This window comes from Coturnix japonica, chromosome 2 (genome assembly GCF_001577835.2).
Source record: "Coturnix japonica isolate 7356 chromosome 2, Coturnix japonica 2.1, whole genome shotgun sequence".
In the NCBI taxonomy this organism is placed as follows: Eukaryota; Metazoa; Chordata; class Aves; order Galliformes; family Phasianidae; genus Coturnix; species Coturnix japonica.
Window position 1 is genome coordinate 34,800,325 of NC_029517.1, and position 25,725 is coordinate 34,826,049.

At 35.8% G+C, this 25,725-nt stretch overlaps 1 protein-coding gene across 5 annotated transcripts in view; it reads right to left on the minus strand.

The window, feature by feature from the left end:
* LOC107309267 (DNA topoisomerase 2-beta) overlaps positions 1-25,725 on the minus strand; it is a 54,647-nt gene that overhangs the window by 19,205 nt on the left and 9,717 nt on the right. For all 5 annotated transcript variants that reach the window (XM_032442352.1, XM_015853910.2, XM_032442351.1 and 2 more), the window contains exons 2-11: positions 20,903-21,076; positions 15,990-16,080; positions 14,190-14,253; positions 12,748-12,893; positions 11,694-11,791; positions 10,305-10,517; positions 10,050-10,223; positions 3,129-3,230; positions 2,893-3,030; positions 1,564-1,702 (exon numbers count right to left, since the gene is read on the minus strand). In XM_032442352.1, the coding sequence (XP_032298243.1) occupies positions 1,564-1,702; positions 2,893-3,030; positions 3,129-3,230; positions 10,050-10,223; positions 10,305-10,517; positions 11,694-11,791; positions 12,748-12,893; positions 14,190-14,253; positions 15,990-16,080; positions 20,903-21,076 (1,339 nt within the window). The remainder of the gene's footprint in view (positions 1-1,563; positions 1,703-2,892; positions 3,031-3,128; positions 3,231-10,049; positions 10,224-10,304; positions 10,518-11,693; positions 11,792-12,747; positions 12,894-14,189; positions 14,254-15,989; positions 16,081-20,902; positions 21,077-25,725) is intronic.

Here is a 25,725-nt window from a genome sequence, read left to right on the forward strand (position 1 = left end):
TCCAACAAATCTACACACAAAAAAATTACAATAACAAGAAAAACACCACCACCAACTACAACCAGATTGTTTCTGTACCTTTACTATAGCACAAACTATCTGAAAATTACTCACACACATACATCATGCATATCTGAGATATATGTGGGAGTTATTTCACGTCCTGCTTTTGCTCTTTCCTCACACTATTGTTTTTTATTGTTTGTTTGTTTTTTGTTTTAGAATTCTGCAGAGGCTGAAGCCAGGAAACTATAAAAACAAGTTTGGAGTTTGGCATGAAAGCTCAAGTTCAGAACACTGTAGCTTATTAAATATTATCAGAAATAAATATTAATTTTTAGTGCAATTCTGAGCCTCTAAAACTTTGTAATAAAAACAGCTCACCACTTCCAACTACACAGAACTTACGTTCATGATCTTTGGTCATCTAAATCAGACATATGCCTTAATTTAATCTACATTATACATGTATTCACATTCTGTCAAAAGATATAGTTATGATGCCACCAACAAAGTGGAATCAAACCAGAATATATGTATGAACCTTTTTTCCCTAAAAGAATTGCAAACAACAAATGTGATTATCATCCAGGTGAAACATGTTATGAAATTACGTGATCATTAGTGATCAATTTCATGAAAGCACTATGTGTTCTTTCTGGTATTTTTTCTGGACACATATCTAAAAATATAACAGAACTTCAGAGAAAGATTAAGCTTCCAGTCAGGCACAGTCAATACATTCCCTGCGATAACTTCTTAAGAGCAGAGCAACTGACACATCCTCAGTCACACTGAAGGAATCAGTCCTCAGTAACATGTTCCACCTTTCTCAACAACAGCAGCTTTTTAAGGAGCTTAGATCTTGTACAAAAGAAAAAATTCCTATAGATTTTCAAAAGCAAACAAGTGACCCATAGGGCATCTTCTATCTTTAAAAAGAAAGTTCTGAAGAACTTTTACTAATTCTAACATTACAATCCTCTGGTCTAAAACTATTCTGCCAGTACATGCAACGTTTCAGAGAGTCATGCCAAGTATGAGTATGACAACACACCTTATTTAGAGACTGAACATCCCCCTGCCTTGTTTGATCTCTCCTGAATGTGCAGTGCCTTCGCAATAAGAAATTTAATATGTCCTAAATCTTCAATAAATCAATACCTGGTTAAGACTCCCTAGGAGATGTAAAATTCCTGCTCCTCAGCTAAGAACAACTAAGCAAGAGAGAAATGAGTAAAAGGTATCCAACTTTATGGAGTCTGATGTTTTTGTTTTAAAAATCACAACTTGAAAATTCACGCTCTTTCAATATGTAGTTATGTTGCTATTTTCGTTCTGCTACGCTAATTCTCTAATGAAAAAAAGATGACATTTCTAATATAAAACTCATCATCATGCTTTAATTCTAGCACTACATGCTTCAGAAAACTAGTTTAAGAACTATGAAGATTTTTTATTAGAAAATATACATACATGTAAGAAATAAAGACAGGTTTAAAACAATAATGCCTGTGAAAAAATCTGTGAAAAGCAAAAGATGGTAAAATTAAGTGTTCTTACCTGCATCATTAGCATCATCCAGTTTTGGAATGCCTTTGATTTTACTGTGTTTCACAGATGAGCATTTTTTGTTCAGCTGAGTCTGCGCCTTGAATTTGACCCAATTCAAAATACTCTCTATGATACCACAGTTAGAGGCCTATAAGCAACAGAACTGTGGGTGAGAAAAGTAAACTTCACATGGTAGATTCTTCTCTCAATTTTAAGCTGATTCTTTACATTTTAAAAATTGCAACATATAAAATGCCAAGGAATTAACACGCACCTTACTGGCTAGCACATCAATCACACAAAACGAAAGCACAACACTCTCGCAGCTGGTAAGGAAGGAAGAAAATCTCATGGAGACCTAATAAGAAGCTGTCCTATGTTGTGTGGTTGATGTGCTGAAATGCTATAAGTACTAAGCATCTGCTTCCTGGATTTTGCAGCAAAAAGTAACCTTATAATATGTCATATGGCTATTTAAGGTTTATTTGAAAATTCTGAAAATGGCTGGAAAATGCAAAAGCATTTGAGAATATGGCTCTTCACTGGCTGTTAACACAACCACTTAGAAAACTGATTACACTTTAGGAAATGTGCCTGCAGCAAAGAGAGAATTTAGCACATTTTCTAAAACAAAAAACAAAACAAAAAAAAAAACACCAAAACTGTTTTAAGTTTATTTCACATCAAAAGAAAAGGAGTAAAATAATATGAGCTTTGGCTTTTCACTATCCACCACAACACAGAACTCATCAGTTAGAGATTCTTCTGCACATGTAAGACCTCTGGATTTCACTGTTCAAATGTCCAGGAATACCAGAAACACTGTAAACTAAACACACTGATAGAAATACAATACCTATCAAAATCTGGAGAATAAATGTTTGTAAAGACTGTTATTTTCCTGTAAGTTCTGCAAGAATGTCACCAGTAACAAACTATTAGAGGAATACAAAACAGTGGGTTAAGTTCAAATGTCAAGAGTACTAGCAGGAACATTATTCTCCTTAATAAAAGACTCAAATTCATTTTACCAAAATAAATATTGGAATCTTTAAAAAATTAGCCTTTCAGTTAGAACTCACTTTCAAACCTGGGGCAAGAATCAATATACAGTCACTGCATCCATTATAAAGGCCAGAGAATAAATCAAAGTTCCTCCATCCTATTTTCATAGTATGATAATATCAGTGGAGTACATAATACACCAATTAATCTTCTCGTACATAGCATACGTGTAGCAGAAGATTGTACGAAGAAGATCCAGGATGTTAATTATTGCTTCACTGAAAAAAAAAAAAAAAAAAAAAAAAAAAAAAAAGAGGAAGCAACTTTACTCACTGCTTTAAAAAACTTCTCAGATAGCTGGCACTTGGACCCAAAACTTTTAGGCTGCAATGTCATGTTTTCCTTTGTCTGGGAATCAAAAGATGGGTTCTCAATCAAGCAATTAACAAAAACCCATATATGATTCTTCACCTGTTGAGAACACAGAAAGCAATTCATTTAACAAAATTACCATCTTCATCTTTACCAGTACATTCATGCATATAACATCTTTGTACAAAGTTACTTGCCTGAAATGGTTTCACTGAAACTCCAGCTTTATTCTTCTTTTTTACCACTTCTATCAGTTTGCCCACAACCTGATCCACCACGTAATCAACATGCCTACCGCCCTTAAGGAGGAAAGAAAAAAAGAAAACACTAAATCTCCTAACAGATTTTAAGCTTATTAACAAAATTCCTTTACTTTTAAGGCTGGAAATCAATGTACTTTGTTAGTTAATGAAGGAAATTTTGCTTTTAAATTTCTCTTTTATGTCATTCAGTCTTACAGTGAGGAGGATGGATGTGACATGGAACAGAAGAAGCAATATGCTTTTCTTCTCTGTACTGTGGTAGGCTGCTTACAGCTTATAACTGGATATACAACCTTAGGAGTGTGCATGGCAGATCTGAAGATGACTCTGTAACACTGACATGGTACCTGCAACATCACATGGCTGTCCATGGAAATTTTTCTGACAGGCACATAAATAACTTTCAATGGAAAATGTTACACATTCTTTCAGCAAATTAAACTCACCTATACTATAAGGGTTTGATTCGTAAAAAAAAAAAAAAGTTCAGAAGCTGGCTCTCAGATATAGAGCGCCCATTTCTATTCCTTCCCAAAAGTCACCTCAACATTTTAATAACTTTATTTACAGGAGTCCTTGAATAAATGCTGTTATCATTCTTTCCTAGTCTGAGGTGAACATAGTGAACTACGCACAACAAGCCACAAGATCTAGAAAACTAAAAAAGAACAGAGCAAGATTACCTTAAAAAGATTGAGCAGTCCTACTTAAAACTCATCAGAAGCTGAAATTGCTACCTAGTCCTATATAATGTAGCAACAAGAAATAAATACAGAGCATGCTGATAACCGCAAGCTGGCACACCAAGGCAATAGGAAGGGGCAGTAACTTGTAGCTACATAACCATGTTGCCACCTGTCCTGAAGCAACTGAGGAATCCAGTAACATTTCCAAGTATTGCAAGAAAAGCTATTACAACTGATGTAACTCAGTCTAACTAGGAAAGAGCTAAACATCTGAACAAAAAAGATTACGATCCACTCGCACACTTCTACTTCGTGTAGTTCCACAAGGTGCCCTCATGCTTCTATCATATCCTCTAGGTACAGTTCTCGTTGGATGTAAACTTTAAAGCAGCAATAAAAAGAACCCAAAACATACTGTTAGAAGACAAATCGTTTTGAGATGAAGGCATTTCACATGAGCTTTCTGGAAACAGGCCTATTGCAGATCTATTACATCATTAAAAAGGCTATTGATTTACATGTGCAAACCTAACAATTATGGGGTATGCACTATAATTCAGAAGCAGTCTGAATCAGAACTACTAGTAAAGACAGAAACAATTCAAATTTTATCAACTAAAACAATCACACTGTCCACTGCCTAAAAGAACAAAGCTAATCTGTATTCCATAGGATCTAGAAGTATTTCATTTTTTTTTAGTATATGAATATATATATCCTTCAGTCTTTAATCTATAGAACACTGATTGTTATAAACCAATGGTGGTAAACATATTTTAATATTTACAAATCCAAGATGGCATAAATTCCCTTTAAAGGTAAAATAGCAGGTTTTCTTTGAAAAAATATCAAAAGTATGAGCAGACCTAGAGCCCTAGGTATCTGAAAGCTGAGAACAATGATAAAAAAACCTACATCAATAAAAAGAATACAAAAAAAACCCTATGAAGGAGCCATTTGCAGCTACTGTTTTCTCTCAGGATATGACACTAATAATGACAAAGCAGGGAGGCTCGAATCACCCCAGTAATTCTTCATCTGCTACCACATTCTACCATACATCAATTCAACTCAATGTAAGGAAAAGCTAATCCAGCTACAGCATGTGTACAAAGAGAACAGAGAAGAAAAGAAGATGATGTGTTCTCTTGTGGTGACAATATACCATTAGGTTAGTTCAGCTACTGATAAGGCTGCAGTCTCAGTTTGTTTGTTGTTTTGTTTGTGTTTTTTGTTTTTGTTTGTTTTTTGAAGATAATAGTCTCTAGAAGTGGAAAACAAGTATTAGAAAGAAACCTAACACCTAACAGAGATGAGTTGGGAATGTGTTTAGTTGTCTTGTCAGGTTAGTTTCTCTTCTTCACAGTATCACAGTCTTGTGTGGGTTGGAAGGGACCTTAGAGATCATCAAGTCCAACCCCCGGGATTCAAGCCTCCTGTGTAGCAGAGCGGCACTTCTACCACTTGCGCCACAGGGAGGATTCGAACCCGGGCCCCGGTGTTGCAAAGCGGCGTTCCTACCACTGCGCCACCGTAGGCACAAAAGTGAAATAAATATATTCGGGATTTCCTCTTGGTATTTTAAGAGGAGATAAATATTTGCAGAAACTATTAGGAGAGCAAAAAAATCTTATCAGCGCTTCCTTTCTTTCACCTCTTGCTAAAAGAAAAGGAAGAGGTATATGAAAAGGTCAGAGCTCTCAGCTAAGTTTTAAAACCTCTTTCAGAACTAGCATATACAGTGATTTAATTGAACCAGACTGCTGACAGTTCAGAGAAACTGAGTTTTTGAATGATCTGGAATTTGCAATAGCGGGACAAAATAATCTTATACCACTGTTAAGTAAGACTAGCAGGAGATCTAATGCGGATGAACAGAAATGGCTGTAAGTAGATTGTAAGACCATGAATTGGAACAGAATCTCAAGGGAGAAAACAATATCAGCAGGAGGGAACTTCTCTCAGGAAGTTTGACTGACGACAGGATCTCAAATCCTTTCAAGCAAACAGAAGTCAGTGTGTTCATATTGTTTCCTTGAAGGAAAGCTTTCCATATTACATGAAACTCTGTAAACCACTGGAAAGGCTGACAAATCTTGCACTGAAATAAACAATAGAAAGGGGAACGGAGAATGGCTTCATTCTTGCTTAGATTAGTTTTGCTTTGCTTTTCTTTGTATTCTGCAAGACCACTGTTTTAAAACTCTCAGTAATAATACAGCTCAGTGCCCACTAATTTACTCAGAAGACAGCCTTTGCTTAACATTGACTACTGCCTCACAAAAATGCAGAATAACTAAAGGTTCTTGTTTAGACTAATCTGCATTATGGTGAAAAATGGAACCACATCTATGGAGACACTGATTTTGAGATAACAAAAAAAAATCTCGCGGAAACCCTTAAAACTGTTTCTAATAAAGAACTAAAGGAGGAGAAAGCTTTCCATTGGCGGTGAGGAAGTATAAATAGTAAGAAATAAGAAATGGAGGGGGAAAAAAAAAAAAAAAAAAAAAAAAAAAAGAAGAAAGAAAAAGAAAAAGCATCAGGAAAAAAGGAAAAATAACAAAAACAAGAAGAAAGCCAAAAATGAAAGCTGGGATTTAGAATGTGAAGAGACAGGAGGTGACTGAAAAGACTAATAAAGACAAAGTGGCTGGACTGACAGGAAAGGAGTTGTGTTTTCAACCTCATGTAGAAGGATAAGATGTCAACAAAAAAGAGAGAAGGAAAAAATGGCTCAAGGCGGTTAATATTATTAAACACGAACAAACCGGTATGTGCAACTTCAAAGAAACCATATACAGTTTCTGTCAGTTCTCAAAGCCACCTATTGAAGAGCAACACAAACCACCACTGTGATTTAGAAAGCAGCACACTGTATACAAGTATTTTTTCAATTGTCAATATCATTTCACAACATTTCTTTGGGAAAACAAAACAATACAAAGACAGGTTTTTATTCACATATGGATGACAGTTTCAGCTATCACAGAAATTTATCATAAGATAGATTTCAGAAACAATCCACACTTTAATGTCAATTTTAAATACAATGATTTTGCTTATCACACTGCTAAAAACTTATGCTTATATTAATATATCTTATTTCAGTGAAACACTGTATGTAGAAGTGGATTAGAAAAGCCTACATTTAGCACTTCAAATATTTTGGAATAACTAACAGCTGACATATCAAAAACTGGTTACTTACCAGTAATTCTTGTTCTTAGAAGATATTAGTTTTTATTAGTTACCCATTCCTGTGTCCATTCTTAGTGTGTAGCATTGAGTGAGGGATGTTCAGAGCTCAAAGCTGGGAACCTTTCAACGATTTCACCAGTAGGTGGCACATTTACCCACTATAGAAGCATAACAGCCTATAACTGCCCCAACTGTTGGTAAATTTTAATACAAGACAGAAAAATAGCCTCTAAAACTAGAGGGCTGCTAATGATTATTATGGCTATGTAATATGAAAAAGAGAACCGTAATTACAAATTATTATTTTTTTTTTTCCCAGAAGGCAGCTATTATGGTAGAATCTGCTTTAAAAATTTAAGATGAAAGCAACTAAAATCTTCAAAGTGAAACAAAATCTGTTTCCTGTACACAACCCACTAATACTGCCATCAGCTACCTCAAGTAATTCTGAGGTAAGCTATAGTTAAACTGTATAAGCCAATAAACTTTTCATGCAACAAACAAATTCAGAAGCTAATTATGAATTTGAAGTTATTACTGAATCAGCGATATAAAGTAAACCCTATTTTATTTTGCATTATATCTTTTTCTTTTTACATTACATGTAAAAATTTGTATGGCAAGCTCTGTTATGGTCCTGAATTTCTTTCTGAACTCCAGCAAATTTTAATAGGTAGGGCTGCTACCTGCATCCAATATTCAGCACTGCATCCATATCAGCTGAATTTTTCCCACTACAATCAGTGGTGCTGTCATATTAAAAATATCATTAGATTGGTAAGAAGACAATTGAAGCTTTACTACAATTTCTGCTGAAGTTAAAATTTGAAACTGAGAACTTGGGAAGACAGGGTTTAATTAGTTTAGGCACAAGTCTCACTAAAAGGCTATCTGCAAACCCATAATAGCTTCAAGCATTCTTTCAAGCCTCAGAGTCCGAAAGTCAAATTCTGTGGCAAAATTGTGAATAGGCAGGGACCTGATCAAGGTAACAAATTTACAATAACAAAACAATGGAGTTGTGCCTCACCGTACTGCCTGACTTTCTACCCACCCCTCGTAAAAAACCCACAACCCTGTCAGCCTAAAAAACTTGTTTGGAATTTAAAGCAAGTTTTTAAAAAAAAAGGTTGAAGGGAAGTTACCACTGGGTGAAATTTATCCAGAAACAGAAATGAAAAGCTTTCAGCAAACAGTGATAAATAACCAAAAAACAGCTGAAATGAGCTCCTCACCTGTTAGCAGATAAGGGAACAGGTAGTTGACGCAGTTAGCTACTAGCCATTATGTCTCATCAGTGGGTAGGTGCACATCAATTGCTGGTGAGGTGGTTCACCGGCCCGAACACTCCACATCCAGTGACACACATAAGGCATGGATTGGGAGAGTGGGAAAAACTAGAAATTACAACACTTACCTTTGAAGAATACACAGTACTTTTTCTATGAATTTTCTTAACAAATGATTATAATGTGCATGTGTAACTGCACGATGGATGAAAATTGATCCAAAGGAGTCACATTCATTATATCTTGAGTACACGTATGCAATATATTTACTTTGGAGTCAGTTAGTATTCATTTTTCCCAATATATGTTTTTAATCTTTCTCCACATAGCCAGCATCTTCATAAAGGTATGATATACATCATTAAGACCATGCTATTTTTCTTCTTTATGTTGCATAAATAGGCCTGAATTAGAACTAAGTTTTAACCTTTTAATCACCAGATATGTTCACTGTCGCATGTTTTGAGTAGTATCAGATAAACATTTAATTAAAATGTAGATTTAAAAATAAATATTGTTCACTGAAATAATTTATTACTCTTGGCCCTGAACATTAGTTCACCTACACTGAAAATGACAGTGAAGGAAATCATATAGTAAAAATTTTCTATCACCTAAACATTGACAACACAGAACCTACCACCAAAATGAACACTAATATTTCTGAGCATCCGCGTAGACTAGGGACGCTATTTATTGCAACCACTGGGGCTTATGAAACACTTGTGTTACCATTAGAATTTCTTGTTTGACTCTCTCAGAGGAGAACTGAGCAAGGAGTAATTATTAAGTGTCTGAATACAAATTCTTCTCATTCTGATCTTCCTGGGAAACTCATGGTTAAGGTTCTCTAAAAACAGTCTCACAAATCAATATAATTACTTGACTCTTTATAGGTCAGTCACTCATCTGGTGTAAACAGTGAACAGTAAAAATCAGCAAAGACTTTCTTTCACCTCGATGAATCCCAGATCTCTTAACTTGAGCCATACTACACTGACATAAACAAGTTACACTAATCAATTTCAGATGACTGCCTCAGTGCCTGACCACCCCAATACCCGGGAAGTACAAAGACTGTAGTTTAGTATGTTGCGCACATTCCTTGCTTGTCATAACTGAAGATTTGCTACAGTAACATATGCTGCTTATATAGTTGTTAATAAGAACAGAGAACACATAGATCCTTTATGTAGAAACAAAGACGAAACATAATTAATCTCAACATTTCAGGCCAGTTTTATACATCATAAAGAAATAAATGGAAAGCCATCTTTCATGACTATCAAAAGCCTTTTTTTTTTTTTTTTCTACAAAACTTGCTACCAGCTACTAAGTGCTTTGTACTTACTCTTTATTAACCTTAATTTCAGAATTATTTCACTACTATGTGTTAAAAAGGAAAGAATAAATTATTTTGACTAAACAATAGTCCGTTTCATTCAATTTATCATTAATCAGTAATGTGTGTTCATGTAAGACATCAGTATGATACTGATTACTAGTATTTTAAGTAGTGCATATGCAGAAATACTGCTGTGATTGTATTTTGCATCTAATTGCTTTGCCAGATCCTCTCATGCAAAAGATTATCTCACCTCTTTTTTTTTATATGTCTGACTAGGCACATATTTTTATCGTTGTCATTCTTATTACTTAAGGCAACTACAGCTACTCACCTTTGTGGTAGCTATACTATTTACAAAGCTGATTTGCTGAAATCCTTTTTCACTTAAAGTTAGGCACACATCCCATCGTTCATTCACGACTTCGTGAATAACTTTGAGTGCAACTCCAGTTTCATCCAGCTTGTCCTTTACGTAAAGATCTACGTAACTGCGAAATCCATTTACCTATGAGCAATACAGATAACAATTACTATTATTCACATTAAATACTCAGCCTACTTAAAATAATTTGAAAGAGGCTCTCACAGGTAACTTCTTCCCATTCAACATAACTTTGACTCCTTTGCATGACCCAGCCAAATCATATGCTCTTCTTGTCATCAGGGACACGATGTCCTTGTCAAGCTTTTCCATTTTAAATTTAGATAGATCTGGTTGGAATGTAATGCATGTGTAGTCATCACCTTCAAAATGCTTAATCTTGGGTTCAGAAGTCTTCATCATATTGTTCATCCAAGTCTTTGGAAACAAAACATTTTAGATATTAGTTTAAATATAAGACGTTAACCTCCTCCTTTGTTCCATTTTCCAGCTGTGCTAGAGCAGCAATAGCTATACACAACTACAGTTTCACAGGTGCCTTTTAGAAGTTTCCCCTGGTAAAATGTTAAGCATATAATTAATCTTTTGGTTTCTGTAAATACATAGGGATCATTTACATCAATAGGCACAATTTAAATGTAAATACAGCCCACCACAAAACTAACTGAAGAACAAGTGAATTAGCTACATGGTCTTTATTGCCATCTACTACACGCTTCTGTAGAGAGGCTTACTAGTTCCCATAAGAAGACTCACTGGTCACTGACACAGCAATTTTGTGGCTGTGCTTTTTATTAAATTGCATTTAAGCAATTAGTATAAAATATTACATTATTAAAGAGATAGATAAAGCATTAAAATGTATTGTTTTTTGTCAGTAACATGACAGCACAACTAGAAATTAACCTGGGAAAAAGAGAGAGAAGCTGTGAAAGACTCCAAAGCTGAGGAACTTTAGTAACTGCCCAAACTTCTTCAAACATTTACAATGGTAACCAGCTCGAAACTAGATAGAGTAAATCAGGTTAAAGGATCTCATGCTGATGATTTTAATTATGAGCAATAGGTTCATGTGGAGTATTTCTGTACTGAAGTACAGCAATGCTGATGTAATTCATGACCTATACATTAAAAATTCTTTTTTGTGAAAAAAATTACATGAAATGATCTAGGTAATTGCGTTAATGTTTACACCACTAAGTAGAATTCCTTTCTGACAAATTATACAATGACTAGAAGGTGTTTCAATTGCACATTCTTTTTCACCTGCATGTGGATAAATCTCAGTTTTAACAGCAGAAATTTTTCAGTTTTAGTCACCTAATTCTTCCAATTAAAATAGTATCTAGAGAAAACAAAACAACAACAACAACAAAACAAACAAAACAAACAAAACACAAAAAGCAACACAAAGCACTGTACTTAATACTAGTATGCAAAAACACCAATTTAATTGAACTAATCTGGCCTGCATCACGTACAAGTCCTTTATCTTTCAATGTTTATGATTCAGTTTATGAAATATAGAAAAAGTGCTAAATTTGAATGCAATAACTAGAGAAAAGAGAAAAAACAATGAGACTATTTCTGTACCTGCTTAAAGCTGTGTTTGTATTCCTTGCAAGCAGTTTCAACTGTAAACTTTGTACTAAATATGTTACAAAGTTTTGCGCCATAGCCATTACGACCACCTGAAAAAATAAAACACAGTACATTTCTATAGCAGAACTTTATTTATGATACACAGAGTATGTGAATGAAGTAAAATGATCCTATGGAAGATAAAAATTGGGCCATAAGTCAACAGCTATCAAAGGTTGCCAGAGTTATAGTTTCCCATCACCTACAGTCTGGCAGAACTGCTTCTGCCTCAAGAAGGAGCTCCTTGCTCTTCTCCCTTATGTTGACCTAGAAGTTGCCTGCTGAAAGGCAAGTAACCTCAACATCCCAAAACACCTGAAACCTAGTACACACACAGAGACTATTTATTCCATAACCACAAACTCACTAGCTCTGACTATAGAGAAGCAGGGGGAATGGAAGTTCGGAGGTTAATTAGTTAGGTCACCTCTTCCTGGCAACAATTCACAGTCAAAACCCATTAATTGACTGAAATCATGCTTTATTTCCCCAGAAATTCAGAAGAATTTCTAATACACTATATTAATCTTCAAATAAATTCAATTCATTGCCGTACACTTCTGAAAAGAAATTTCTAAAGTCATCACAATATGGGCAAAGATATATTTAGTCCCTGTTATGATGAACTTAGTTAGGATAAAACAGAACTCTCATTCATGATCTTACATTTACTTCATAATTAGGATAACAAATCATACGTTAGTTTACTGAAATTATTCTTTCCTTCACTTCAACAGCATAAATGTTTTAATGCTTGCATACAATATAATTAAAATGGATTTTTTTTAAATTTAGTAATGATTATTGACAGTAAATATGCAAATGTAAAATTTTATGTAAACACTGTTATTAAAAAAACCCCAAACTTTATTCTAACAAAGAAGTCTGGTTATGGTGACTAAGTGATCATCCATTATGGAAAAGAGTAGAAAAAGTGAAAGGAGAAACCACACTGATGAACAAACTCATTTCACTGAATTACACAAAGTAATTTAAATAGTCTTGCCTGTAACTTTTTTCTCATCATCGTCATAGTTGCTGGATGTTAACAGCTGCCCAAAGATTAAAGCAGGAACATACACTTTTTCTACTTTGTGTTCAACAACTGGGATACCCTTTCCATTATTCCATATGCTGATAATGTTTGATTCCCTACAAAATAGTAAAGAAAGACATTAAGCCAGTGAATGTAATCCTAAAAAAAACCAAAAAACTCCTTGCAAATATCTTACATGCTTCAATAACTGCATAAACTACAATAAAACACCATATTCTTATTATCTCTATTCACAGTTTTAATAACTTTAATTAATAATAAACAGTTCTTTTTGCCTAGTATATGTCTAAGGGGAAGCATCACTGCCCACACATGGCAGTACCTGGTATCATTATTTTAATGATCCCCCCCAAATTTCTTTGAACAGTATTCATTGTCATTCTGATCTCCAACAGAATCTCAAGGTTTTGGGACAGAATTACTATTTAAATTAGATAACTTAACTAATTTAACTTAGATATACCTTTGCAGCTTTCAAAGAAGCCTACTCAGACAAAACCAAGTTATCTTCTATTTAAAACTTATTCTCCACTAACGATAAAAATTGTAATTTATTATATGCATCGGTACCAAAATTCCTCAAAATCTGGCATTGTTAACACTCGAGTGTTCTTGCATTATTATATCAGAGAGTTCAAAATCATGATAGATCACAAGTATATCACTAACATTTCCCTCCCAGTTCATGACAGAAGCAATCTGGTCTACAGGAACTGACACTGCTGTGAAAACATGAGCAACAATGACTTCTCAGAATATTTATCCCACATATTAAGTGTGGAAATTAGGTCTCCAAAATATTAATTATTCATTTAAATGCATCTGAAAAGGTACACCAAGGGAATCCAATCACCAGGTAGTTAACTAATTCTAATTAGGAAGTATCTCTTTATTGCAAGTATTAAGTTAAGAAAAACAGTGGTAATGATGTATTTGCAGTCTGCAGCTTCAGTGAGATGCTCCTGACATAAACATAACCTTAACCACTTGCTAAAGGATTTATCATACAAGTTCAGGAGATACAATGTCATGTTACAGGATCCTGAGGTTGGTATTTATGATTTACACATAACCTTGCTGGTTACAGTTATGTACTGGCAAGCTTTCATATAATCATGGATTTTATAATCTTCTAAGTCTCACTCAATCAAACAGTAGGTTTGTGGTTTTGGAAAGCAAATTACTATAAATTTATAATGGTAGCAATTAATGCTAACCACACTTAATCTTAAAAACCTTTTTATCTTAAGACATGAAGCTAGTGGAAATAATTCCAAAAAGATTAATTTTGTTTTTAAAAAAATCCATTTTCATTTGGGAAAATCATTTGTACAAGTCAAAACTACAGTAGCCCAGGCAGGGAAAGTAAATGACAGCATGATTTTACTTACGGATCAATGGATATTTTAATACAGGTCATATTCTTGTCCCTCTGCTTATTGTCAGCGGCATTTACTATGAAAAGAAGTAACAAATCAACACTTTCTAATAACAATAATACACGTTCCACCAGAAGTTACAAGGGTCCAGGTATTTCTTAATCAGGGAACTTTTTATATACTTTCTATCTTATTACTGGCATCAGAAAATAAGATCGAGAACCTATAAGAAGGTATTTTTCTGCTCTTTTTTTTTTTTTTTTTTTCTCCTTAATTCTACTTCTATCTGTAGCATGTAAACTATCACATAAATAAATATTTTGTGAGCTTGTTCTTCTACTGTTCTTAACATATTGAGCACTTCATTCATCTTTTGCTGCACTTCTTTGGATATTTATCACACATATTATGCCATATATATTAAAAAGCCTAGGAAATGGTATGTATGATCAGATGTACCACTTTAAAGGTAAAATCCAATCCCAATGAAGTCACATCCAATAAAAAGTGTTTTGATACCAGAAAGTTTTCTCTGAAGTTTTTGTGAGACTTGTAACTACTCTCATTTTACACAACTTAGGATCGAAAGGATAAGTGGAGGTTAATATTTGATTACAATTTAACTAAATTATACTCCAGCGTATGCTAAATGCAAACAACAGAAATTAGAAAACATTAAAATCATATTCAGCATTTGTCTTATCACTCACAAAACAGACCAAAATAAAACCATCTAACAGCAAGGGATATGAAGAGGAATCCAATAAACATAAAGTATCTTAATAGGCTGTAAGGATTTCTAGATATGGTCAGATATTTTGAATGATTTCCCAAAAACATCACAAGCATTTTATTTAAAAGCATGCACAGCTGCAGTCCAGTTTTCACTATGCTATTACACTGACCCTAGATCTCAAACCATATGCTGAATGGCACACATCGAGAAGCAATAAGCCATACAGCACTGCAATAATGACATGATAGCAATTTTCCTTTTGAATGGGGCAACATAAAACTGTGAAAAGCCTGCAAATTCCACTTATGGGGCAGAAAAATAAATGATGAAAGCCTTCAGTCTCATACTTCTCACATTAGGGAATGAGTGAGAAAACAACAAATCAAAATCCTTCTTTTCCAACTGGCCAAGTTACTGTCCTGAAAACAGCAACAATGTAAACCACAGCTTTAGAGATGTGCATATTTTCTGAACCCAATGAAGGCTGTCATAAAATTTCCACAGATTTAAATAGTTTCTTAGTTCATGATGCTTGCCTGCCAGTCCTTAGACTTAACTTTGTAAAAACTCATTAGTCAAAGGAATAAAGTTAATTAACCTAAAATCTCAGTTCAGCAGACAGCACACTGTTCACACATAGCATTACTCTATCTCTGGTCATGCTTCAGTGTATATTTATCACAAAGAGAATATCATAAGCTGATTGATGAAACGATAATATAACTTAACTTTGAAACCTCCAGCTATTTTCCAGAAAAATGGTCTTCTTTCATATGTTACACAAAACTGTTAGCCTGAATAACCTCACACATTAAAATATCTTGTGATGATATTGATCATAAAGAATGACCTAGTTTGGATGTTTAGTTATTAACAGTAATACTTTCTTGCAGGTTCATCTGAAAACACTCCTTCCCTATTCTAAACTGTTCTACAGAGCTGGCATGCACTAGAACATGCACTGAATTTTAGTGGAACTCTTAAGTCTGTGATTTAAACCTAGATGCAAATAAAAATGCTTTGAGAGTTCTCAGTATAATGTATATATTATAATGGTAAAGCATTGTTATACATACCAAGGATTTCATCAAAGATCTTGTATAAGCCAGGGACAAAGGTAACCTCTCTGCAGTTCATTCCAACATCTTCATCATAAACCCACATTAACTACATGTAAAAAAATAAAGATATGAATATATGCTGTTCTAGTCTCAAAACAAAAACAATCATACTTAATATTACAAGAAATAAAATCAGAATTTTTTAACTCCATCACTGTTATACTTTTAGCTGATACAAAAGTAATAAGCTCAACTTCACAGGACGATGACAAAAAGCCCAGTGAATGCTTCTATTAATATACACCAGGAGTTGTAACTCTTTCTACAACATCTTATCTTTGTAAGTGATGCTTAGACTCAGTTATAGACACATTCACATTCTTCTCATTCCCCTTTAAACTTGTTAAAGGGACAGCATTTCCTCTTCTCAGAACCTTGCCATTTGGCAACTAGATCAGAACATTACAACACAGGGAAAGAAAGACTAAAACTAGAAACAGAAAGGATAAACGTAAGGTCTACAAGGTTCATGGCATGTAACATAAATGCCTGAATATCTTATACAGAATTCACGTGACATAAAGGTTGCTTACATGTCAGTCTTATTTTTCTGAAGTTTTGATTCACAAACATGATATAGTTTTTTGCTTACTCGCATCTCTGTTCTCTGAACATATTCTAAATTACGCCTTACCTTTTAGCAAACTAGGAGAACCAATAAAACAATGACATTTTAGTTTGAAAATGGTAAATCATCAACTAGAAATCTAGTGTGTTTTTCAAAATTTTATATTAAATCAAATTTCCACATGAAAGCCCAGTAATTGAAACATCTATATTAACAAAGCAGCAGAAGAATAAATCCTGTAAATATCAACAAAAACACATACTAAATACCAACACTGAAAAACTGTTCATCATAAATACATACAAAATGTGTAATCTAGGATTTATTAACTGAAGAAATAGTAGAAGTTAATGATAAAATGGACATTGGTAACAAACCTGCATGTTCTCCAACAGACAACTAAAATAACGTATCCTGAATAAAATACCTGTTTCTACAGTATTTAGCTTTATTCTTAATTTCTTTATTAAATGTATTTCCACTTTTTTCCCATTGAATTTAGTCTTCAGCCACATTTTTCACACAAAATGGTTATATGGTAATTCTGCCATTTTATTTTGAGTTCACACAACTAAACTTATTCACAAAGAAGCTCCATGCCCTTTAATTTTCCTCATAATTTTCATGTGCCGTACAGCTATTGTGATTCTTCCTTTTTCAAGGGAGCTGCTAGGTATAATCTAAATGGTAATGTAAGGACTGAGATTTACCTACTAGATGCACTATTCCAAATGCTTTTAAAAATTGAAATACATTGATCTAATTTACCTATATGCCACGTAAACACTTGCTGCAGTCTATACGTAGCAATGCAAACACAAGCAATTAACCAGAGAATAAGCAGAGACAGTTATTGTGATTGTTGTACAGGTCCAACAGTTTGTTATTCAGACGGTAGTATGAGGGACTTTCAGAATCAGACACTAGGAGAAGGTAGCAAATAAAGCAAACTCTCCAACATACACTCTCTAGCTTTCACTTTAGATAATTGCTTTTAAGAAACACACATTTAAGCTTTCCCAAAGGAGATACTTGAGGAAGGTACCTCATAAAGGGTACTTCATTAATTGTAAATGTAAATGTGTTTTGTTTTGTTTCATTTTTAAATATATCATATAACATACAATTGAGCAGTCAAGGATGGTTTTTCAGGGCTTGCTTCTCTCAACCGTTGACAATGAGAGGAAATATATCTCACAAATACAGGAAATGATTCTATCCAAACAGAATTGTATCAGTAAAATTAAAGGTTGCACCAAAAATACATCTGTGTGCTTACCACCATTCATTAGCCACCATTCAGAGCTCCTCTGGTGACTTAAACATATATCGTTCCCGTGACCAAATTCTTTAATTTAGAAATATTAGCAGTCACAGCTTATGAACCTGCCATCAAAATTCTCTCAAGAACCCTTCTTTCCTCCTTCATTATCTTTTTTGCAGACATATGAGAACAAGAAGTTACAAAATAATCAGTTTGAAGCATGACAGTTTGGCCATGTCACTAAATACAGACTCTCTAGCTTTTCTGCAGCTCTCTTTTCCATTTTCCCTATCACAGTATCACAGTATCACAGTCTCGTGCGGGTTGGAAGGGACCTTAAAGATCATTGAGTCCAACCCCTGGGATTTGAGCCCCCCTGTGTAGCAGAGCGGCACTTCTACCACTTGCGCCACAGGGGGAATTCGAACCTGGGCCCTACGGTGTTGCAACGCGGCATTCCTACCACTGTGCCACCAGGGCACACTATGTCCTTCTCTATTCAAGTTTCAGTTCTTCAAATCTTCAAAAGAGACAATACTACCTTATCTGTACTTCTGTAGCACTTAGCACCAAGGGACTCAAACCTCTGCGAAGTGCCTAAGCCCAGAACAGCTGTAGCACTGTCCTTTTTTCCCAAAGAACCAGTGTCTCTGCAGAGGTTCAATGAACCACAGCATTGTTACTATACAGGTTGGTGTTACCACTAAATCTCATGCAAACCCATGTTAAGACACATTAAAAAAGGTTTATGGTTATGATAATCAGCAAATTAATCTGCATAAAAGCTGGGGTACTCCTTTTTTCTAAATCACTCTCTTTTTTTACTGAAAGACTATAAGACTATTTATTTCAAGGCAGTTAGTTATTATCCTTAATTCTATCTCCAGGCATCTCACTGGAGAAGCATCAACACCAATAGAAAAAATGCATAAGTAAAAGAAACTGTCACATGGACAAAGCCACGATTTAACTTCACTGAACATTACATTAAAAAAAATATAAATACAAGCATTCACAAAATTTTGTTCACTTCACAACGAGCAGAAGAAGTGATCTTAGCTGGTATTCTCATACCTTATTCATTTCACATTTCTATCAAAACCAACCTATGCTGAGTTCTTCACTGAACTACCCAACATTTACATGATGGCATCTAACTCAAGTTCTGAAAGTGTAATTAAAAAACAATAGGTATACATCTTGTGTGTATATCCTGCTGCAATCAGGCAGAAAACTCCGAAGAATTTAAACTGCTTATGTATACATATATACATATAGAAGGACATATATTTGGAAAGCTTATAGTCGTGCAAACAGTGCTTGTAATATCTTCTTGTGAGACTTGATGCTGGATGGACTGCAGAATACTACTAATAAAAACAGATGCCGTAGCCCTTCCTTTACTTATCGAACAATGATGAAATCAATTTTCAAGGCCAAGATGACATTAGTGAAACATCTGACTGCAAACTGGTAATACTACATCTAGCACTGTGCCCAAAGAACAAAAAAATATCTCTGACAGAAATTCTGGGGTTTTTTTTGTACACTCTAAAGATTTTTTTTAGTGGATGCGAATAGACTAGACCAGAGAGAAAGCCTTTTCTATCAAGTGAACACAGGATCAGAATCAGGGCTGGAACATTTCTCCCATGAACAACAACTGAGAAAACTGGGACTGTTTCGTCTAGAGAAATAAAGTCTCTGGGGAGACCTTACTCCAGCCTTTCAATACTTCCAGAGAGAAACTTTTTACAAGGGCCTGTAGTCACAGATCAAGGGGTGAAATCTTTAAACTAAAAGTGGGTAGATTCAGATTGGACATAAGGAAAAAAATTCCTCGCTATGAGGGCAAGACAATGGAATAAGGTGCCCAGAGAAGTTGTGGATGTCTTTTCCCTGGAAGTGTTCGTGGTTGTGCTGGACGTGGCTTTGAGCAGCCTGATCTACTGAAAGATGTCCCTACCCTTGGGAGAGTGACTGATATCTTCCAAGTCCCTTTCAACCCAAACCATTCTATGGCTCTTACACATGCAGACAAACTTAATTATAGTTTTTAGCATGATAACTTTATAGTGACTGAAGGAACTGGGGCTGTTTAAGTCTGGGGAAAAGGAGGCTGAGGGGAGACCTTATTGCTCTCTTATCTGAAAGGTGCTTACAGCAAGAGCAGGGCTGGTCTCTCCTCACTAGTAGCAGGTGACAGGATGAGGGGAAAGATGATCAGGGGGCTGGAGCACCTCCCCTATGAGGACAGGCTGAGGGAGTTGGGTTTGTTCAGCCTGGAGAAGAGAAGGTTGCGGGGTGACCTCATTGCAGCCTTTCAGTACCTGAAGGGAACTTACTCCCAGGAGGGGAGTAAACTCTTTGAAAGGGCTGATAATAGCAGGACTAGGGGAAATGGTTTTAAGTTGAAAGAGGGAAGATTTAGGTTGGATGTTAGGGGAAAGTTCTTTACTAGAAGAGTGGTTAGGTCCTGGAACAGGCTGCCCAGTGAGGTTGTGGATGCCCCGTCCTTGGAGGTGTTCAAGACCAGGTTGGACGGGGCCCTGGGCAACCTGATCTAGTAAAGGCGTATGTTTGGTGGCCCTGCCAGGCAGGGGGGTTGGAACTACATGATCCTTGAGGTCCCTTCCAACCCGGGTAATTCTATGATTCTGTGATTCTGTGATCTGTGTGAAATGGCCTTAAGTTGCTCCGGGGTAAGATTAGGTTGGACATCAGGAAAAACTTCTTTACTGAAAGGGTTGTTAAACACTGGAATAGGCTCCCCAGGGAGGCGGTTGAGTCATCACCCCTGGATGTGTTTAAGAACTGTTTGGATGTGGTGCCCAGGGACATGATTTAGTGGAGGGTTGTTAAAGTTAGGGTAATACGGTCAGGTCATGGTTGGACTGGATGATCTTTAAGGTCTTTTCCAACGAGAGCAATTCTATGAACCTAGGAATTTTGAGTGAATATTTTTAGTACCAGTAACAGTAATTTCCTCATTAAAATAACAAAAGGCATGAAGACAATTAACTTAATAAAACTTACCTGGGTTAAAGGTTCAACTGATCCAATATAGGTGTCTGGACGGAGGAGGATATGTTCAAGCTGAGTCTTTTTCTGATAAACTCTCTCAACAGACAACTTCTTTGATGTGTCATTTTTATTAACACTTTCAGATTCTTCCTTTTTTGAAGCATTGATTTGATTATCAAATAATGTCTAAAATAAATAAATAAATAAGTAAATAAGACAACAATCAGCCTGATTAATTCAAATTCTCAAACATGCTTCAAACAAATCCTGACAGAGATTTAAATTACAATCTAAGCTTGTCATATAACTTAAATGTTACATTTTTGCATGTACTAAGATCAAACTATCCTCTCAAGAGAAACACTGTAACACACTGAAGGACGGTTTCTAAACAAATTGGCACACCTTGTAAATTTTGTTACTTACTAATGCTATGTTTAAAAAGATACCCAGCTTCTTCAGATCAAACACTTCAAACATCCATTTTGTGCTTGTGTATTTATCCAAGCCATTAAATACTGTTCAGAACAATGACAGTAAAATTACTCTTATACATGTTGTTGGGACAACTTATTCCATAGAGCTTAAGAAACACTAGCAATGCCTTCCCTATGGCTTCTCACTTATCACCTGCTATAATCTACATTACCAATCTAAATTAAGTAATTAAACCCAATCTAATCCCAGTTTAGAATGAATCATGATGAAATAAACCAAGGACTATAAGAACAGAAAATCATTCAGGTTATTGCCAGAATGCAAACTGAATTCCAGGCTAATGTGGTTGGAGTTAATGGCAAATATATTGAGTGAAAGACCAAGAAATGTTATAGAAAACTAATCCACTTTTTGGAGGAGGGTACAGGGGTTTAATGATTTGTTTTTTTGTTGCTGATAAAATGTCTCCTCCCACTCAAATAAAACCACATCGGAAGAAGAAGTCAGAGTAAGCAAAGGTAGAAAAGCCCTGATCTCAGACAGTAAGAGCATATCTCCTGGGAATGGATGTGGCTTTTTAGACTACACATTCTTGCCTATAAATTGGAATTATCTTAGAAGTACCAGTCAAATCTGAAATCACATGATGTATCCTGCCTGGCTAGGATACGTAGAAAAAAATTCTGACACCTCCTGCCCAATACTTCAAATAGCCTCTTCCTTCTAACCAACTTTGAGGCAAGTATACATAGATAAATGTATAAGATGTAAAATGAGAACAAAAACTACTTGTTACTCAAGTAAATATTACAGTCCCATTTAGCTGTTCCCATTAAGTCTCCCTGTAAAGTATATAAAGGTCAAACTCCAATCAGGGATTAACCAGTCACCAGGTAAGATTCTCAGATGAAGGGAAGTATCATCAGTTCTTTCTCTGCCTAACTCATGTTGCAGCCTTGGACAGCAATGAAAGCAAAGGGTAAGGAAGTATATAAGCATACCAGAACTAGGAGTACAAGAAACAAAGCATACTGAACTCACCCTAAACCCTAAACCTCAGGAGTCAGAGGCCAAATAAATGCCAACCTGTAATATACAACTAACAAGGACAATTCTCATTGTACTACTCCAATTTCTATTTTCCAGCTTCTATCATTTAAGCCTGAATGATTCTTTTTCCTCTTAGCAGGAATAGGAATAAAGCATTTAATTCTACTCAGAACAGTGGAAATTGTTAGTCACTAAGTGAACCTGAACAGGTCAAATGAGAACTGATTATTCCCTCCCCAGTCCAGTAAGTGCCAGCATCCAAAGTTAAGAGTGGGACAGAACCCAGGGGACCCCATAATCCTCCACCAGGATTACAAGTCCTAGAGCTGTAACCACAACATCGGCTCTCACAACTTTTCTTAAGGAGCATATCATGATCCAGAGCACATCACTAAACAGGAAAGTTGTCTATTTTGCAAAACTGCAAGCATGTGTGATTAAAGCGCTTTGGCATCCAAGTCATTTGGTCTTAAAGCATGACAGCACTCCCCCACCACAATCACCATAGAAATACACACTATTCAGCTAAATAAGCAGAAAAGAAATAGGATCTCACAAACAGATACATCTAACTGACATCTAGAAGATGAGAAATAAGAATTGCTATAACAGAAGCATGTCAAACAGTCACAATGTGATCCTTATCTCATTAAAGTTGTTCTGTGAGCCTTCCAAATAACTTCACCATATTTTTCATATCTTTCTGACCTTACTGATTATGACAATCTTTGATATAATCTTTCAGTCTTCTGTGAAAAGATGCCACAATTCATAGGAGTCATCCTTAGTTCACTTAAGAGTTCCTTAGCCACATTACCTCTGATTTACGTTTAGATTGTTCTAAAGGTGCTAGTAATTAGCAAGGAAAATAAAATGATGTATTGCTTTCCTTGCTTCAGTCAACATTAATAAACCCTACGATCCTTGAAGAACCCATGGGAACTCCTGCATTCTTCCAGGTTTTACACTTCAAGAGTTACAAGAAGTTTCTTTGTTTGTTTATTTGTTTGTATTTTAAGCAGGGAAAGTACATGATAGGCAGTTATTACATTCTGGTTTTGCAGTCATCACGTACATCAGTATGGCATTCTTATGATTGTTTTGAGACAGCTTTCCAAAATGCACTTGTAGTGAATTTGCAGTATGGCCATCTGAGGACTTGAGTCCTAACCTTGCATCACAGCTCAATAATATGTGAACAACAGAATAAGAACTCAAATCCTACTCTGACAAAATGAGATCACAGATATCCTATTTCCAATAGCCCTACTTGTTCAACTTGTTTGCAAAAGTCATTAGATTTGAAAAGTCAATTTTATAATGAATAAATGAACAGCTCTATGTCATGGGTACCATGGAAAATTATTAAAGAATGACTGGTAAGGAATTCCTACAAGCCCTAGACTTCAATACAACACTAGAAAATGTATTTCTAATTTCCACTGAAAGTCCTACAGATGACCTGCAGAAGTCTTATAGGCAACATGTCTGACATCAGTAAGATGAAGATGAGTGAGTGCAGGGAAAGGCTGCATATGTAGCCTTTGACTCTGTCTCCCACAGTATTCTGAAGATGCTGGCAGCCCATGGCTTGGACAGGTACACTCCTTGCATGACTGAAAAAACAAATAAATGGCTGGATGGTCAGGCCCAGGGGGTGTGAATGGAGTTAAATGCAGCTGGCAACTGGTCACAAGTACTGTTGCTGAAGGGTCAGTTTTGGGGCTGGCTCTGTTTAGTATTGTTACTGAATATCTGGATGAGGAGATTGAGTACACCCTCAGAAAGTTTGCAGATGACACCAAGCTGGGAAGAAGCATTGATCTGCCTGAGGATAAGAAGGTTCTATAAAGGGATCTGGATAGATTGGATGTATGGGCTGAGGCCAATTGTATGAGCTCCAACAGGACCAAGTGCTGGGTCCTGCACTTTGGTCACAACAACCCCATGCAACACTACACGTTTGGGACAGTGTCTGGCAAGCTGCATGGAAGATAAGGATCTGTGCCCAGGTGGCCAAGGAGGTAAAAACATCCTAGCTTGTATCAGAAATAGTATAATTAACAGGACCAGGGAGGTGATCATCCCCCTCTAATTGGCACTGGTGAGGCTACACATTGAGTACTGAGTAGTAGTGGTGAGGCCTCTCACTTGAGAAGGAAAGACACTGATGCACTGGACCACATCCAAAGAGGGGCAACAAAGCTGCTGAAGGGCCTGAAGCACTAATATTATGAAGAGTGGCCAAGGGAACTGGGATTATTCAGTCTGAAGAAGAGAAGGTGCAGGGGACATATCAGTCTCTCCAACTACCTGAAAGACAGCTGTAACAAGACTGGGGTCAGCCTCTTCTCCCAAGTAACTAGGGATAGGGATGAGCAGTAATGGCCTTACATTGCACCAGGGGAGATCCAGACTAGGAAAAGTTTATTCTCAGAAAGAGCGGCAAAACATTGGAGCAGCATATGCATATTTTGGAGCTGTCTCAGAAAGACTTTTGTATTCTGTCCTGTCTGGGAAATATTCATATTACTGGAGCTTCAGTAACACTTTTCAAAACAGCACCAGCTGTTGTTTCAGAAGAACATCCCTGAAAAGAATTAAACAAGTGTCAAAAGGGGCTCAAGTCTGCTGCTTTTTGGATTTAAAAATTAGCTGATTTATTGTGAAAAATAAATGTATACACACACACACCCTGATATATACATTACTCAGTTTTCAGGGTCTGTTGCACTACCTTAATGTTGCCAATTTTCACCATGTTCTTTAAGAAGTGTTTGACTTTTCCGTCGTTCTTGTTACATACAAAACTTCATATATTCTAGAGAGTCATTCAGCTACCGTCCAGGTTGGTCATGAATATACACACACCCATGTGCAGCATGTAAGCCAGCAAGGTGACCATTCTTATTTACTTTGGAATGCAATAATTGATTGCGCTGCCCAACCTCCTGTATAGACTTGCAGTCAAACTTCACACTGCGATCTCAGATGTAGTTGGCATTTAAGACGTAAATACAAGCCGGTGGTAACTCTATAGAAAAACATAACAGTTCCAACTGATAGCACTTTCTGGTCATTCAACATCAGACAATGAAGTGTTATCTCAAGCATGTTTTACTACGATTAATGCTTTCTCCAGTAGGATTTTAATGTTGGCATTGTTTCTCATTTAGAGCTGGTTTAGCTATGAATTTTTCTAGTAGTATTCAAAAGCTATGTCATTCTTTCCTTCTGTGATCTTGAGAGTCAGAATCCAAGTAGCTTTATTAGGCTACAGTTTAGCTACAAAACTTCTACTGTCTACCATCAACCTCAGACCTCAGGTCTGGTGTTTGCATCTTCTT